Source organism: Otolemur garnettii, unplaced genomic scaffold (genome assembly GCF_000181295.1).
Source record: "Otolemur garnettii isolate 467f Iridium unplaced genomic scaffold, OtoGar3 scaffold00007, whole genome shotgun sequence".
In the NCBI taxonomy this organism is placed as follows: Eukaryota; Metazoa; Chordata; class Mammalia; order Primates; family Galagidae; genus Otolemur; species Otolemur garnettii.
Window position 1 is genome coordinate 20,897,051 of NW_003852402.1, and position 19,104 is coordinate 20,916,154.

A 19,104-nucleotide genomic window follows, 5' to 3' on the forward strand; every position below is an offset into this window, starting at 1 on the left:
AGGTGTAATTGATAAAGATGCTTTAGCAATAGAAAATTATGTAAATTCTTAATTATCCTGGGCATGAGACAGTTATAAAGCAAGATCATAAATCTGGATAATGTCTATCAGGACACAACCCCCTTAAAAACGTAATAAATAATTCAGTTTCCCTGCACTAGAAACCAAATTTCACCAGGTATATTTAAAACACACACCCTTCAACCACCAACAAAAATACCTTCTATGGATACATGTGCGTATTCATACTTGCACACATAAATACCATACATATGCATATTCATACTTGCACACTAGCTCAGAAGACATTTCTATTTTTTAGTTGTCAAAAAATAGGGGATTTGAAGGGGCCAGAGTTGTCCATTCAAAATGTGTATACATATCATGCACCCAGAACTGCTAGTCATTTTGTTGTACATATTTTAAAACAAACCTCATTTTTTTAATGAATCATAATATATGTAAATATTTTAAAATATCTTTAGTTTTTGCTGCTAATATTTGTCTCCTGAATAAATGATTTGACCAAATTCCAATCTAGATTCTAATTTTGTTTATATCCCCTTTACATACACAGTTCACTGTGTAGATCAGAATGTTGTCTTTGTGTATGAACTGAGAGAAATGGAAATCATATCTACCCTTGAGAAAGTGAGATTTATTTTGTTACTGTTTGTAGTAAAATATATTTCCTCGTTTATTTAAACATTGAAGACCATTTCTTATTTTGTTATTTCTTCCACCTAATAATGTGACCTGGCCTATGTACTCAAGAGAAGCAGAAACTTCTGTGTACAAACAGACTTTAACATGAATATTCCTGGCAACTTTTTCATAATGGCCTTGAACTTAACCCCAACATCCATCCACAGATGAATGTATAAATAAATGTTGGCATATCCACACAGTGGAATACTCCTTTGCTTGAATCAAAGGACATAAACTACTAATACATGAAACATAGAGATGAATCTCAAAAACATTATGTTGAATGAAAGATACCAAACATAAAATGTATACTTTGTGATTCCATTTTTGTGAATTTCCAAAAAAGACATTTAGTATAGTGGCAGACAAAATATTTCTGGGGCTATGGGTAGAGGAATGTTGATAGGGAAGGGGTACAGGGTAACTATGTGGTGAGAGCAATTTTCTGTATCTTGATTGTGGTGGTGATTGTACAAGTATCTATATTTAAAATGGGTGTATGTCGTCTTCGTCACCGCTACTTCATGAGGGGGACCCACTTCCATCTCTCTTTGGAAGTGCTCTAAGCTTTCTCTTTGTTCTTAAGTAAAAGTTCTCTTTGTTACACTGAAAAATGAAATAAAATGGGTATATGTTATGCACATAAATAACACTTTAATAAATTTGACTTTAAAAAAGAAGTAAATGTTAATGAAGTAAATGTTTAGAAAAATAGTATTATATTTGTTTTTCTCAACAGACTGTCATGAGGATAGTTTAGTTTTTTAAAAGGTATTCGTTTTGCCTTCTGTACTGAATCTTGCCCCCAAAACATAAAGCTTAAGTTAACTTTGTAAGGAACCCTTAACAGAAATTAGCTTCTGCTTATTGTGCATAAACCTGGTATCCATTTAGATTTTTCTCCCCTCTCTAATTTTGTCATAATGAACAGTATTCATTACTAGGTCAGAGTCACATAAAGGAACAAAGGTTTTAAGAGACAATGAAAACATACAATTTGTTATAATAGGGTAGCAACCCAAAGGCATTCTTCTTTGCCGTTTCCCAGAAGACTGTGCAGAAGATGTCAACTATGTAAACAGTAGGCAGGGACAAATGTGTTGGAACTGAGCTTTTTAGGGGAATTATGATGTCCCGTGTCATATTAAAAAGAGGATGGCTCTCTTTGGTTTCTCCTTCAATATCCTTGCTGCTAAAATAATTGCTTTCATAGCAATTCTCTACCTCAGTAAATGTGAACTACAGTTGACGCTGGCAAATTCTTATGTTTAAAATATCACCACACGCAGGAACATCATTTTCGTGCGTGGGTGCCGCAGGCATCCTCATCGTGCTCATGGCACAGACTTGTTTTTCTTCTTCCTTTCTTTCCCTTGCTGATATAAATGCCATTGAGGATGCCTAGTTCACTTTCAGTGAATCTGAGAGAAATTTTGTTGTTTCGGAAGACCCAAAGGTTGCTGCTTTTGTGAATTCCCTAACCTGGAGCAAATGGTTGTGGAGAAAAGATAGCAGAGGGTAGCCTTGCAGAGTGATTTTCCAAAAAATTTAAACAGACGTTTAGTGTTATATAGAAATAAGCTTAGCATATTTGGTGCTAAGTTTTCTGAGCATTGATAAAGTATTAAACTGTGGTATGGGATCTCATTCTCTTTCTTTGAGTAATACAATCACCGACCCATCACTTATTTGATCTTCGGCACTTTCATAGCTTTGGCATCACCAAACCAGCTTGATTCTGTTATTTTATTCCTCTCACTGCCCTAATAGTCCCTTTCTCTGCAGGAAGAAATAGATACCAAGAATTCAATTCTTCCTGGTGGAACAGGAGATGAAAACCACCCTTGAATCCTACCATCATTATAGGGAGAAAAATACTGATGGGAGAAGATGAGGGATTGTGCAATTAAAATTCCATGCCCTTTTTCCAGTTTTTAGTAACACTGTGCACTAATGGTTGGCATGAATGTTTTTTTCTTTAAATGAAATCAAATAGATGTTGAATTCAAACTAGATTAGCACGGTGGGGGCAGTTGGAGTCAGGGAACAAAGGACACTAAGCTCTGAGTTACAGTTAAATTCACCAATGAGAATGTTGACATTAATTAGGTATTTTTGAAGGGAAGCTGGCATTGGTTCATTCATTTTCCTCAGTCATTCATTTAATATATACATCATGAATAGTCCTTTAATGTGTTAGGCCAAGCACTGGGCTTGTGGTAGCTAACCCAACAGATATCTCTGCAATCATGCTTCTTTGAATCGAGTAGAGATAGGAGATACCAAACCCAAGTCACACAAGTGATTGTAAAATTATAACTGTGATAATTACCAGCTAGGTAATTAGAGACAATAAAAACATACAAATTGTTATAATAGGGTAGCAACCCAAAGGCATTCTTCCAAGGCTGATAGGACTCACCAGTATGAAGAACCCAGGATTCTTTTATTCTGTTGCTCTGCTGTATATGTCCTCTAGTTCCAAGAACACTTCATGGCCCAAGATAGCTGCTCTGGCTCCAGCCATTTCATTAGCATTCCAATCAGCAGAAAGAGGAAGAGGAGGATGAGGGGTATGCCTTTTCACTTTAAAAGGACTTTTATATCTCATGGTTGTGACTTAAACATGTGGTCACATCTACCTACAACAGAGGCTGGGGAACATGGTATTTATTCAAAGTACACATGTGCTCTGCTTAAAGTTGGGGTTTTGTTACTATGGTAGAGGGATAGATACTTTGTTACCAAGACAAGGGGAAGAGGAGAGAAGGTCTGTTGAGAGATGTGTACTAGTCTCTGCCAGAGAAAACCACCCAGGCTAAGAGGAAGTTTGCTATGGGTGGGGGTGGGGGGAAGAGACAATTGTACTGTATGTAAATGTCATGAACAAAGGGGAGTCAGATCACAGGGGTGGGACAGACTAGAGAGGCAGGTCACAGCTTTTAGATCATATTAAGAGCTCTAAATTTTATTTGAAAAACAATGAGAAACTATTGAAGAATTTTAAGGAAGAAGGTAACATGATAACATTCTCATATGGAAACTATTTCTCTGGTCACTTTATAGAGTCAGGTTAAGCATAACACTGGCAATATTTAGGGAGTTTAAGATGAGTATGTGGTTAGCCTTTGGCATACAACTGAACACTGGTGAATTTACCCTGAGAAAGTCATCAGAAAAGGGTACAAATTCTGGACAGATATTCGTGGAGTATTTACAGTGGAAGTGAAGTCAGAAAAGCTTCACTTTCTTACTGGCAAATTCTTACTTGAATGATTTGTTTTATAATAATCATGTATTACTTCGAATTTTAGAAAAGATCAATAAAGCCATTTCATGTTTGGAAAACAAAGACAAAAAGCCCTGTGGCTGTGCTGTCAAGGAGCCCAGATTGCAGACTGGTTCCATGTTGCTTGCTGTTTCTGTGGCTCACTCCTTCCCAGACCCTGCCTTCATGACTGTCCCTTTGCCTGGACAGTCTGGAGCGTCTGTTACCCCTTCTAATGGTTCTGTTAATTAAGAGATTGCTCTGTGGTGTGGTAGAGAGATAATAGGACCCAGAGTTTGCCAACTTGAATTGTAATCTGGCCTCATTTGGGGAATGATCTTGCAAGTTGAGTAACATCTTGAGCATTAGTTTCTTTTCTTTGAAAATAATCCTTACTCTACTTTATTGGACTATTCTATATGCAAAAACAAATGGTGATTAAGCACCATTATACAATATTTATGCACACACACACCTCATAGGGAAATCCCGTTTCTCCAATATGAGGCTGATATAATCGTTTTTTTCCCCAATGTACGAAAGAGAGATTTTGTTTAGAAAGAACAAAGAGAAAGTTTAGAGCACTTAAAAGAAAGTCGGAAGTGGATCCCTCTCATGAAGGAGCAGAGGTGAGGGAGATGGAGACTTAAGGGTATAAATACCCTCTCTATTTCAAATTGGCTGCAAGTCCTTCATTGGCCTCTCTGTGCCTCCAGGCAGTACGGCCCTTTGTATTGGTCATTGACTGTGTCTTTCTATTGGTCATTCATTACCTAGGTTACTTCATACCCACATTCTTATCGGCCCTCCAGACTTGCTGGTTCAGCAGGCTGGGTTTTCCACCCATCCCCCTTTATATCCCTTTTTATTCTCCTCTTGAGAAAACCTGAAATCTTAAAGGGAAAATGGACTAGGACTGCTGTCAAAATGGGGAGTTGGCCTACTATCTGCAACCCTCCCTACTCTAAAGAGGTTTTGGGGAGGTAGAAGTTTCTGGACATTTGGTCAAAGGTTCTGTCAGTGTTTGCTGGAATCCCTGCCTCACCATCATCTTGATGCAGATCTGCTGGAGCCTGAAGACACAAACTCCATGATGAGGGAGCAGGCAGGGTGCAGACACTCAGAAAAGGATGATCATCATTATAGGCCCAGTGAAAGGATATAGAAAGAAAGGTTTCTTTACATCAAATATCCTCAAGGCAGGTACATTTAAGGGAGTCTGTTTTGGGTTTGGAAATTTTTTTTCTTGTACCCTACCCCATGTAAGGCCCCTCTCACCATTTCCTCCTTTAAAACCTCAGAGGCCTAAGCTAGTTCTCCATGTTGGGCAATCCGGACCCGGACAGGACCTTGTCACTCCCAGGAGCTCCCTGAGCTGTTTTTGTGTAGAGGGGCTGGTGAGGGGACAACTTGTTTTGCCCCTTTTCTGGGAGAGCCTCCTCTCACCAGGGGAAAGAACAAAGCCCAAGTGAGCAGCTTCAGGTTTGCACATCGGAGCCTTTTCCTTGGACATGTTAAATCCTTTCTCATAGGAAATTTAACCCCTGTCTAGTGTCCTCATCTGAAGATGTAGATGAGGGGCTACAGATTAGTAAGTCATCTACGTACAGAATAAAGGCTCTCAGAAGAGCCACGTTCAGTGATTTAATTGTTCTTGAAAGTATTTTTCTTTGATTGAGCTCAAATTTGTCTCCCCATGGTATTTATGTATTGCTTTTTCCATTTACAATAACGTAGAATTGGTTCAGTCTTTAGAATTGGTTCTGTATTATTACCGTGTAACTTTTCATTTACAATAATGTAGAATTGGTTCCATATTATTATCATGTAATCACCAAGAAAGCAAACAGCCTTGAACTATAGAGATTTAGGTCTGTCTATTCTTTATACAAGAATTTTCACTTTTTTTTTTATTTTTTGGAAATTTAGGAACACAGTTAGAGCTTGAGTAAAAAGCTTCAAAGGCATTTGAAATAAGGGAAGCCCTCTGAATTTAAGTGTATTCCGATGGCTTCTTTCTCCTATATAATTGAGGATTATATTTGGTTTGATAAAAATCTTTACATGACATCTTTAATTGTAAAGAAATGAAGTTAAAAAGGATGGTTTTATACATCCAATTTATGTACTGTCTTTAGGGGGCAGTGCTAACCCACTGATAAATTTCATTTCTGCTAAAGCTGTTGGTAATGGTTGATATAAAATAAAACTAAAATAGCAATGATATTTGTGATACAATTATATACAGCCCTTAATAGTAGTAAAATTTTCTAAATAGTCAAGTGAAAATGATAATTTGAAGTTCATTCATTCAGTAATTCAGTCAGTAAGTATTGTCACATTATGTACAGCACTGTAAGAGATACAGATATGAATAGGGCAGTGTTTTCTTTCAAATGCTTTACTTCACTGGCGTAACTGAGCCACACTTGTGTGTGCGTGCGACCATTCTGTGTGTATATGCTTTCAAGATTAAAAAAAAAATAAAAATAGCATTATTGTTTTTCTGTGCTTATCACTGTCAGCGATTTTAATCGCATGCAGCCCTTTAAAATATTATTACACCTTCTTTTGCTTAGAAGAAAACTGAGTATTAATAAGATTATGTGATTTGTTCAAACTCCAACATCTCAGAAGTGCCAGAGCTAAGACCTAGTGTATGTCTATGTGACTTCAAAGCCAATGCTTTTTACTTCCAGGGCATCTACAGTCCCAAGGTGTATGTGAAATGACAAAATTCACACAATCACTGAAAAAGCTGTAGACATTCAGAAGGGACATTTATGTCTGTGGGAAATCTGGAAAATTTTATGTAAGGGATGAAATCTGCGCTATATTTTGAATCAGTGGGATTTTATGACAATAATAGCTACAGCATGGTAATTAACATTTATTAAAAGCTTATTATGGTGTCAGACACTTTATATTCATTACCTCTTTTAATTATCAGGGAGAAAAACCCTCAGGGAGGTCCTATTCTGTTATTATCCATAGATGAGGCAAGTGAGATGGCCAGTGGTCCTATCTGCTGAAAATCACACAGCTAATAAGTAGAACAGTTGAAACGTGAATTAGCTCTAATTTTAGATCATAAACTCTTAGTCCCTACACTGTGCTGTACAGACATGTGGAAGGCATGAATAAAAGCCAGGAGGATGATGAGGAAAGGGGGGATAATCCCATCTGCTTATGATCTGGGGTGAATGTATTGAAATAGGATAAAAGGCTGAAAATAGCTTGAGTGGAGAAGCCAGCTTAAGGAATTGGTCTATTATTTATGGTGCTAATAAATATGGGAAATAATTGGAGATATAGGAGCAGGGAAGAGACATAAAGTTTTTCTTTGAGAAGGAGAAAGAGATGGAGAAGGTTCACCACATGATTGCTTTAAATAATTGAAGTACTTTTAACAAAATAGAAAAGAACTGAATAACCTATATAATACTGAGAGTTCATGGCCAAGTATATAAAGGTTTGTAGTGCCTTACTGTGTCCACGTTGATGGACCATTAGCTGATCTTGAGTTGGAGAAAGAGACACAGTTCTCAGCATTTTTAAAAATTCGTGTGGACAGCTTGACCACACGTGTAGATTCTCTTGTTAGATTAAGGGTTTGGACTTATCACGATTTTTTCCCCAGGGGTTCTATAGGATTAAAAATCTCTAGGGCAGTGGTTCTCAACCTTCCTACTGCCTCCTAATGTTGCGACCCTTTAATACAGTTCTTCATGTTGTGGTGAAGAACATAAAAACCCTAAAATCATTTTTGTTGCTACTTCATAACTATAATTTTGCTACTGTTATGAATGGTAATGTAAATATCTGATATGCAGGATGTATTTTCATTGTTACAAAGGGGTCGCGACCCACAGGTTGAGAAGCGCTGCTCTAAGGTAATCCCCTTTTGTTTTACTAATCTGAGAAATGTGTTATTTATGAAAGTATTGGTTGCTGTGTACCAAATTACAGAGACGTTCTGCGGCTGTTACAGGTGGCAAAATGTTCTTAGGGGTCTCTCCTATAGCAAAAGCGTACTCACCAAATATAATTTAAACTGTTAATACATCAGCTTGGTTTTTCAGCATGTGAGGGATGTATAGGAAGTATCCAGCAGGTAATGTGAAAAATAGAGACAAACATGGCTGGATGCTTCCCAGACATCCCCCCCATAAACATCTTTTACGGGATCTTGCCCCAACTAGAAGGTCCTGAGACGTGGTGATCCTTGGGGAGTGAGCTCCATAGTCTGGTAGCCTGGGTTAAAATTCTTTTTCTGCCACTTACCAGCTCTGTGGCCTTGGCCTTGTTTTTAAATTTAAATTTTCAGATGTGTTTTATTGTATTTGAGAGCTAATGAGAGTCACAGCAATTATTTGCCATTTTTAATATATTATGGTACAATTCACCTTATTGTAGAGGGGTAGTTATTTGAAATATTTTGCTAGTATAGTAATCATTTTGTTTATTTTTTCATTCAGGTTAATGTAAGGGTAAAAATGATTGGGTTACACTGTTTGTGTTTCTAAGGTGAAGTTCAAGTTGTAGTGGAGGCGGTTGAACCCTTCCTCCAGGGTACACCCCCACCGTGTGTCCGTCAGGGGCGACACACCAATCCCCCTGCCTGTGGCTTTTCTCCATCCTCTGTGTCTTACTTTGTCCTTCTATATTAGGAGGGAAAAAAATACTTAACGCAAAGTGCGAATGTGGGATTAAAATAATTAATGAGCAATGATCCTATGGCACTTCAAGTTCTGTAGCAAGTTCTCAGTAGAACTTCAGCATCATTATTGTGTTTTACAGACAGTAACTGAGAAAAATATTTAATTTCATTCTTTGTTCCTGCAAATTGAAAAGGGGAAAGTTAAGAAGAAGTAAAGGCAGAAAAATGAATTTGTCTAAATAGGAAAAAGAAAGTCTTCTTTCTGTTCTGCTTGTTAAGAGCAGCAATTTTGAGAGGAGAGTATGATTCAAAACCCAATAGATAGAAAATCTTTATTAACCTTGGCAATCATGATCTGTCAGTGTCGTGCTGAACTCTACATCCTGAAGATCTGTGGACAAATTCTCTTTTTATTTATACATCTGTCTCTTTTTAAAAAATAATTCTGTCTGGTGAGCATTCAGCAGGATCTTAGAATATGGAATCCTTACTTCAGTTTCTGTAAAATGTCTTGCATTTATTTATTTATTTTATTTATTTTGAGACAGAGTCTCACTCTGTTGCCTGGAGTAGAGTGTTATGGTGCCATAGCTCACAGCAACCTCAAACTCTTGGGCTCAAGAAGTAGCTGAGACTATAGGTACCTACCATAATGCTAGGCTAGGTTTTTTTGTTTGTTTGTTTGTTTTTTTAGAGATGGGGTCTTTCTGCTCTTTCTCAGGCTGGTCTTGAACTCCTGGGCTCAGGCAGTTTACCCGCCTGGGCCTCCCAGAGTGTTAGGATTACGGGCATGAGCCACCACACCCAGCTCCTTGTTTTATTTCTTTGATCTTCCCATCTCAAATCTTTTTAATTTTTGGAATTCTCATTTGGACCTCTTGTTCGGTCCCATAGTCTTCTTAACTTTTAATCTCTCTTCATCTTTTATTCTATTTGGGGGGAAATTTACTCAGACATATATTTGAACCCTTACTGGATTTTATGCATTTATTTTGTAGCATTCTGTTCTAGTTTCATGGATGCAAATATCTTCTATCTCTCTGCAAAAACTATTAGTAATTTTTTTTTTGCATATTCATTTTGGTCTCTTTTACAGACTTTCTTTAGATATGGGGTTATTATTTAGCTAAATATTAGGAAGTATTTATATAAGCAGAGCTGTTGAAAGGCAGTCTTTACGGTAAAGATTAAGACATGGAACCCACCGTTTTGATGAGTGTCTGTAGGTCTTTGGGGGGGGGGGGATGGAGGTCAATTTTTACAGAGATGTATTCTCGTTGTCTCCCTGGAGGATATAACCTGCCATATTCTCTAAGGCAAATATGGGGAGGCACTAAGTTGGAAATCTTTATTTACTGCTTAGCTATTAATTGCTTTGTATTAGAAAGGCTCTTCTCTGCTTATATCAATTCTTAGAATTCATAATCCATTTGCTTCAGCTTCTTCAAATAGATAAACCTCTAATTTCTTGCCAGTAGTGACGGTTTAGTTTCCTGTCTGGGTGAAAGGAAATGAGTCTAAGGGTCTAATTCCTTCTGAGATTGAGTCTCCATCCTGGATCGGCCCCACTTACACCTTCCCAAATAGCCAATTCTGCCCTTTCCCCCATGAAGCCACGTAGCTTTCCGTGTTCTCGAGTTTGCTGAACCACGTAAGACCTACCCGTATGTTATTCAAATCATTATCCAAAAGCCTTCTCGGTACTGCTCACCTGCTAGTTTCTCTCCTGTCATCCTTATCCTTACATTTTAAACATTTTGACAAATCTTTTACTATCACTTTAGCGGGATTCGGGGGTAACAGTAGCAAAATATGTATGCTCAATATGGAAGTCTCATTATGAGTCATAAAAGCATTATCCTTATTATATGCATGATATAAAACTTTATGAACCTTGCTTGTGGTGACATTGTGAAAGAAATAGGGTTTTCGGCAATTTTGATTTTAATAAAGTATCATCACATTCTTCTGAGGGTAGTTTTCCTTAATTTTATGCACATACCTAAATTCTTATTAAACCTTAAGATTTTTATCATTTGTTGCTATTCAGATCTGTTCCTGAGTCATTACCATGTTCTGTTTTTCATTCTGAACTTCCTAAACTTCACATCTTATGTCGTATGTCTTTCTCGCCTAGTCCTTTCCCTTTTAAACTGAATTATGCACACTTTTGGCTCAGTCCCCTGGCATTGCCCTATGACTGTGACAAGCAGTGAACTGATGTTTGTTTGCTAAGATACACCGCAAGTAATTTATGTCATTTAATTGATGTGAAGATATCTAAATAACACTGATATAATATATTGGCATAATATAAATTTAATTTCAGAGAACTTCATCTACAATAAATTTGTCACCAGGAGAAGTGGAAGAAGAAGATGATGATGAAAATACGTGTGGGCCATCAGGACTCTGGGAAGCACTAACTCCTTGTAATGGCTGTAGGAACCTGGGCTTCCCTATGCTTGCACAGGTAAAGGTTTGCTTTTAATAAGGTAGGAAAACAAAAAAGATAAAAGAAAATGATCATGTTTTTAAAATTAAGTCTCATTCACTTTGTGATTTTTTTTCTTCCATTAAAGTGTCAAGTAAAATGGACTTATGAACTGGCTGTATGTGTTTGTGCTTATGAAAAGATAAAATGTGTGGAATTTTTAGTTTTTTTTGCTGGTTATGATGCGGAAGAGTTGTTTTGTTTATGGGGTTACAATACTTGTGGTCCGGAAGCATATCATTTTAAAGAATGCTATTTTTATTTTATTTTATTTTTTGAGTTTTTTAATTGTTTCAGGTTCATAGAGAGTACAAAGAATTAGGTTACACTGATTGCATTTGTTAGGTAAAGTCCCTGTTATAATTGTGTCCTGCTCCCAAGAGATGTGCTATGCTTTGTAACCCTCCAGCCCTCCCCTTCCTCCCCTCTCCCTGCCCCCTTATTCCTGCCTTGAATTGATTTGAGTTTTTCTCTTATGAGGGTATGTATTAGATCGTCTACTGGCTTCCTATTAGAATTGAGGGCATTGGATTCTTAGCATTCCAACTCTATCTAGGTTAATACAAAAGATGTAAAGTCTCCATCTTTTTTAATGGCTGCACAGTATTCCATGGTATACGTATATCACAGTTTGTTAATCCATTCCTGGGTAGGTAGGCATTTAGTTGGCAAGTGTTTCCACGTTTTGGTGATTGTAAATTGAGCTGCAATCTAAAGTCTAGTAAGAATGCTATTTTAAAAAGTAATTAAAAGTAATCTAAAGATATAGTTACAAGGAAGCATATTCGGGCCCTTTAAAAGCATTGCCAGGGATACCTTTTTCTCAACACAGTGAAACATTGTAGACTAACAGTGAATGTGGACTATTCAACATTTTAGAATACCATCCAAAAATGAAACCAGAACCCCAACATCTCAACTACCAGTTTAAAATCATCTCACTAGTCATTAAATCCACTCTAATTCTGTAGTATCAACCTTCAAATTCCTGTTGTGTGCGATGGGCCATTAACCTTTAGAGGAGGTTCAGAAATGAGCAAAATATTCCCTAGTTAGGCAATTGGAAGCCACAGTGAAAGTCTCTGTGTGCAAGAAGAAAAAGAAATTAACATGAAAGATTATCCTGTGAAAAGGTTAACTATATAGAACGTGGGTAGGAAAAACAGTCTAGGGCGGAAACAAAAAAAAAAAACAAAAAAAAAACACCTCACTGTTAATTGTCCAGAAGCATTCTGTCGCAGAGATATATTTTTTTCTGTTTTGCAAAAAATGAGAACCCATCATGTTTTTCACATGTCTGTATCACAACGTGATCATAGCCACTCAAATTCCAATATTAATTTGTTGTGGAAAGCTAAATAGCCTAATAAGATCAATATATAGGACTTAAAAAAAATCTCTTCATAGGAGTTTTCAGACAGTTTACTCTAAAATTTGTGAAACTGTTGTCAATATACACTGGACTGTGAGTACCACACCGGTAGAGAGATTCAACCTTCTGATGTACAGTATGTAGGGCTAACGCCAGCAATCCTGGCAGATAGTTAGATTTAAGTTAATAGTTGGCTGAATTAGTGAACAAATGGGTACATTCTGGAGTTTCATGTCATTAATTAACATTTTCACATATAGATTTTACTTCAAATCTATAGTGATAAAAGAGAAAGGAAATTAATATACCTGCTTCATTTTATTAATATATATTCATCTGCGTAAGAGTTTACCAGGAATTGAATGTTTTAACCTCTTTTTCCTCTCATAAAATTAATGTCTTTGTAAGATACATTTTTAAAATAGTTACTTTATGTAATAGCTTCCAAAGCAGAATTTTTGGAGCAGAATCAAGTTAGCAGGACTCTAACTGTACCAGCCAGATGATTCTGCTAATCAAAAAGCCAGCAATCATATGATTCTATCTGATTTTCCATCACTCTACTAATATTTTTTCAATTTAATTTTATTATTGGGGTTGGTAGTGTCTTGTTTAGGGTTTAGAAATTTTTAACATTAGATTTTTTTCTAATGTTTGGCTGTTTGTCTTTGAAGTCTGGAATTACGTCAATAAATTTATTAGTTCCTGAGATATTCTAGTCACATTTGCTACAAAATGTTTTCCACTCTGCAGCTTTTATTTTTGTCTTCACATACAAGTATGTCATTTCGTTTCCTAAACTATTGCATTCATAAAAATCCCCAGTCCTATTTTTTTATTTGATTTGTCTCATTTGAAATTCCTTTTAATATAACTCCAGATATGCCCTTTACTGTTTTTTTACTTGTTGATACATCTAGTTTTTCTGTAATTTTCCATTGAGCAATAACTCATACTCCTCTGATCAGATCTCATCCTATAAACCTTGTTTATTTCTGCTTCCCTATTTTTTTCATAAAACCACATGACTCAGTGTTGATATTATGTGTTATTACATTAAAACTATTAGCTGGGTTGCTTCCTTTAGAAAATCTATATTATATATAATTACTATGTTGAGTTTTAAAAGTATGACTGTTGGGATTTTAATTTATATTGTGTTAAGTCTATGAATTTACTTGAGAGGCAGTATGCCTTTTTACTGAATTTAATGTAATATACCAGCAGTAGGACTATTTCATGAATGTTTTTCTTGCTATAAATTCCTAAGAACGTGTGCGAGTGTGTATGTGTGTCTGTGTCTGTGAATATTATTGTTAATACGCTCTTTTTTAGCATTTATGTGTATACATTGCAAAATTATATTGAAAAACTATAAATATTTTTGGAGTAAAAATGCATAAAGATATACGTGTATACAATTTGCAGCCTCTTTGAATTCATCTACTTTTTCAGTTCCTCACCTAGGTTTTCTAGGCATAGGATTTAACTCTTCTTAGTCATCATTCACAAATAGCAATTTTTCAAACTTTTTCTATCATTTATTTTTTTTTAACTTAATAGCTATCTCTTCCACCGTTTAATGAAAAGTCAGAGGATACATGTGGTTTTAGAATTTAGAGAAAACTCTGTTACCCAGTCATGAGATCTAGTGGTTATAAGCATCAAAGGAATATAAGATTTAAAAAGAGGTGGAGTCAGACAAGCGGTATTTACACTGAAGCTTCAGAAAAGAGATACAAAATATTCACTGCATTTAATAACCATTCATTCTCTGCTTATCAAGGGACTTGCAACATGGTAAACCTGTTCCTTGACTACAATGATAAAGTTCGTTCCTATCTACAAAGAATTGACAGTATGATCTTTTTCAAACCTCTTAAGGAATCTCTGGCATCCTGTGAAATGTATTAAAATAAAACTACATACCATATCAGTGTTCATTGTAAAAATATAAAAGATTTTTAAAAAAAACTTTTATGTTTGAAATCACGTGCCCGAAAGTATTTATTTTATGATTAGAGGTAATGTGTCAGTCATGTAACCTCAGCATTTGTAAAGGTAGAACATCAAACCTACAAAACGCTTTTCGTATTTTCAGGTCATTTTTTTCATGTCTGAATTAGATTTGGAGGCCATTGAAAAATCACTAAGCCATAAACACCATGAGGGTCTAATGAAAAACCATTTCCTTACAGAGCGTTTGGGATCAGTGCAATTAGTGTAGTGCTTTGTACATTTTTATATACCTGGACTTGTTGGATTGGAATAAATTACATTTCTCATGTATAACCCTTAATTTAATTGGATCCAGCAAATGTGGGAAGTATTTTTTATATTTAAAGCATAGTGCTAAACTTCAGAAAGATGAATATTGTGGAAAGAACAGACTTAATTAGGGGGCAGGTAACCTATACATTATGGTTTGGGGTTATCAAACTATATCTGTACTCAGATTTTTTATTTGTAAATTTAGAAACTTGATGAATCCTATAGATCTTACAATCCTAAAATTATCTAATCTCCAGTTTTTGTCTAGATCTTTAATTGATCCTATATATTCAGGTTTTAGCTTTTTTTTTTTTTTTTCCCCTGTCTCCAAGAATACTAAAATTGGAAGGAGCAGGCTACCAGATAGGTGCTTTGAAATTTATGCTCATGAATATATTATATGAAATTGTGTTCTTCCATTGTGACTAGATGAAATTTCTAGTCACAGGTATAATCGCAGGTATAATCTCTAATTCTCGAGGTAACCCTTTAAAGGATGGAATAGGTCATCTCCTCAGAGTCATAGTTGGTAACTGGTAGTGCTGTGATTCCAACCTGGAGTTTTAAAAACTTGAAATATCAGGCTACTTTCCTGCCTTCATTGACATTTTCCTGCTTGCCGTTTGTTGCTTTTACCCCTGGTTATACATTTTGGAAGTTTTAGAAGAATTCTCTTTGTCTCTAATGTAAGATCCTCTCTTTGTGAGAGTCATCGACCTTTTATTTTGTCATCTATTCATTTCATCACAAGCATCAAGTTCAGGGGAAGTTAAAGATGGTTCAGAGCCAGCCATTCATAATTTGCCATTCATTTTATTGCTCCCCCCCATTAATCGAGCATACATTATTAGATCACAGAATCTGAGTTGATAGATTGTATTGTGGTGAATTGTATGACCCTCCCCAGGTCCTAAATGACATGCCCACCTCTGTGCCATGTTTAGTACAAGGCTTTGAGGCTATTTTCTAAAGAGTGAATGCTGCTGGGTAGAAACCTTCTGGCTTCCATCTCGTTCACTCACACAGTCTTTGCTTTGCAAGGTTGAGATGAAGAGGTCTTGATACAGACCCTTTGGCTATTTTTGCAATAGTCTTTCTGCTGGTCTCTCTGCTCCTACAGTCACCACACTCGTGCTGCCTTCTGGGGAGAGGCCAGCAGCTCTCACGGTTGTGTTCCAAGTGCCCTTGAAGGAAGGGCACTAGAGCAATGTTAAGACATAGCGGACACCCTCTTTGGCCAGGCAGGCTCCACCTCCTTTTCGGCCTTTGAAGAGTGTTTATGCTGGTGCTGTCTTTCTCTCTTGCAGTGCAGACTTGGTTGTTGTAGTTACTGTGCATGGCACCTGCAGTGGTGCTTACTGCCAACACTACTCCTGCTGCCACCACTGTCCCTTTTATAGGTTATGTGACTGTCCTAGTACCTGAAGTCATCATAAATGTGGTAGACAGGGCAGGCAGGCGGGATTCACGTCTCCCTCTCATCAGCAAAATAGGTAGGCCCGTAGGTTGCCAGTCTCATGTCAAATCTACCGATGCTGAATTTATCCTTCTTGCCACAGAACTTCATGGCATATGCCTAGGGGGAAGACAAAGAAGAAATGAAGTTAATAGAGTGAGACCAACAAAGTGTCCCTTCTCTTCCTATTGCTAAATAACAAGAGGAAAAGTCTGGACGTGTACACAAGCATGCTGCGTTGCCACTAACATGTATAAGTGGCAGTCACAGGGAGACACTGGGCCCCAGAACCTATCATTCTACCTAGGTTGGAACAGTTTGTGGTCAAAAATAGATTGGATGGTCAGGATGCATTACAGGCAGCATTACAACCTTGAGTATAAAAGTAAGAGGTGCTGACAGCTAAGGAACCTCTGAATCAGATTTAGGGAACACTTTGGAACAGTCCTAGGAACTACCACAATGTGCCACGGCTTCCGAATGGAAGCTCATTTGGCCTTGAGCCCTTCCAAATGCAAGGCGTTTTCCAGGTGAGCCTCAGCAGCAGAGGCTCTGCCGCACCTTGACCTGCTTTCCCCACAGCAGCCATCCCCATCTTCGAGTCTTTGCAAAAACCCACCACTACGCTGCGGTACTCTTGGAAAGACACGTGTGAGCCTATTGTTTTCCCAGCTAGCCTGGCCTCGGTCCCACTGTAAGACTCCACTGGTGGTTTCAGAAGGTAAACAAGGTTTTCCCAGTGAACAAAAAGATCTTTGGTATTTGAAGGGGAGCACAGCTGAAGGTAGAAAGAGCGGCCCGTGACGAGCTTCAGGCGGATCTGCTGTTTGACGGCGTTATGGATGCTTATCTTTACAAACTTAAAGGGAAACATCCTGGTTAGCTCCGAGGCCTCTGTGGGTTTACAGCGTTTGTCCCGGGTAGCAGGGCCACAACTGGCACTAGGGACAGTGCTTGGCTGGGCCAGCAGCATGACGTCAGGCAGGGTGAGGCTGGGGCTGGTGCGAACAATAGCCACTGTCACCATCTGGGAGCGCTTGTGCACGTCAACAATTTTTCCTCTTCTGTTGACCTGCATGAAGTCGCTCTCAAACATGGGTGCATATTTGAACATGTTATACTCCCCTTTGTACAGCTGGCGCTGCAGCTTCCCCATGGGCATGTTAAACACCCGTGGCGGGGCTGTTTCCGGCTGTGTAGTCCGGTAATCCAGACTGCCCCGTCATGGTTACCTTTTATCCAGACAGGTGCGCGCCTTCCTTAACGAGCCTTGCAGAGGGCCCTGTTTGCCTGGCTTCTCCCGCAGAAGGGCAGGCAGTCGGGTGTGGAAGGCTTTCCTGTCCTTGAGTGGGTGCACTGATTATCAACCTTCCTGGGTGAGGCGTTGATTATCAACCGCTCAGGGCCAGAAACGGCTGGGTTCCTGGATGCAGACGTGTCCTGTCTACTACAAGGAGCCGCAGATGAACTGGGCACCCGCAGATGCTGGGGCGTCCACGTGTCAATGGTCACTGGCGAGGGGCCTTTGCCTGAGCCCAGCACTGGCTCACACTGGCCTCTGCTCTCGGTTGCTGGTCAGAATCTCTTCTTTCTCACAAAGTAGGATTCTATAACCTTGACTGTCAGTCAGAATTGCAATGCTCTTCCTCAGAAGCTCAAACCGTGGCATCTATCTGTGCCTGAACTACCCACTAGGGGGACCCCTTTTAAACTCCCCTGCCCATTGTGACTTGAGCCCGTTACCCACCACTTTGTTTCTGTTACCCAATAGTCCCTCCCCCGGGGCAGGGGGCTGTCCTTTCCGCCCCACCCACTCCCTACTCATCCCCAATCCCCCTGCCCCCAAAACACACCTCAGCAGACTGGTCTGTTCCCCCCCCCCCCCCCCCAGGGAACTATCGAGGGTTCTTTATTTTTCTGGGACCAGATTTATTTTAATTGAGATATAATTTACATATAGTAAAACTTACTCTTTGAAATGTACAGGTCAGTAATTTTTAGTATATTCACAAAAGCTGTGCAATCATTACCACTAATTTCAGACCATTTTCATTACTCCCCAAATAAGTTTTGTACCAACTAGCAAGGGAAACAGAACTTATATTTCACTCCCAGTCCAAAGACCTTGTCATAGCCTAATATGGATATTTCTAACTGATTAACTTAAGGTAAATAAAACTTGTTTAGAATATTTACATGTCTAAATGATCAAATTTATCAAATAGTAGTTAGGACTGTTGAGGGATCTTAATGCATTCTAGCAAATTGCTTTCAAAATTGCTTTGCCCTGGAAGGCTGAGGCAGGAGGATTACCTGAGCTGACGAGTTCAGAGTTTCAGACCAACCTGAGCCAGAGTGAGACTCAGTCTTTAAAAATAGCCAGATGTTGCGGTGGGTCCCAGCTACTTGGAAGGCTGAAGCAAGAGGATGGATCACTTGAGCTCGAGAGTTTGAGGATGCTGTGAGCTATGATACTACCCTATTCTGCTGAGGGTGACAAAATGAGACTGTCTCAAATGCTGTTAGATATGAAAGTTTAAATTATACCTTCTGTACATTCTCTTTAGCCAGGATTCCTAATTATAGACATGTACCTTAAAGAGAGAATTGGACAAGTTGGTGAACTGGTTAGTACAGGATGTTTACCAATGATTGTTATAGCATAGAAGGCCATAAACAAAATTAATATCTTACAATAGGGAACAGGTTAAATAAATTATGTTTTTGTTTGTTTGTTTGTGTTTTTTTGAGACAAAGTCTCACTTTATTGCTCTTGGTAGAGTGCTGTGGAGTCACAGCTCACAGCAACCTCCCATTCCTGGACTTAGGTGATTCTCCTGCCTCAGCCTCCCGAGTAGCTGGGACTACAGGTGCC

The 19,104-nt window shown here is 38.2% G+C and overlaps 1 protein-coding gene across 6 annotated transcripts in view; it reads left to right on the top strand.

Moving 5' to 3' along the window:
• The window catches only part of ANKS1B (ankyrin repeat and sterile alpha motif domain containing 1B), a 1,028,517-nt gene that overhangs the window by 224,923 nt on the left and 784,490 nt on the right, over nt 1–19,104 (top strand). For all 6 annotated transcript variants that reach the window (XM_023509216.1, XM_023509217.1, XM_012801222.2 and 3 more), the window contains exon 9: nt 10,966–11,109. In XM_023509216.1, the coding sequence (XP_023364984.1) occupies nt 10,966–11,109 (144 nt within the window). The remainder of the gene's footprint in view (nt 1–10,965; nt 11,110–19,104) is intronic.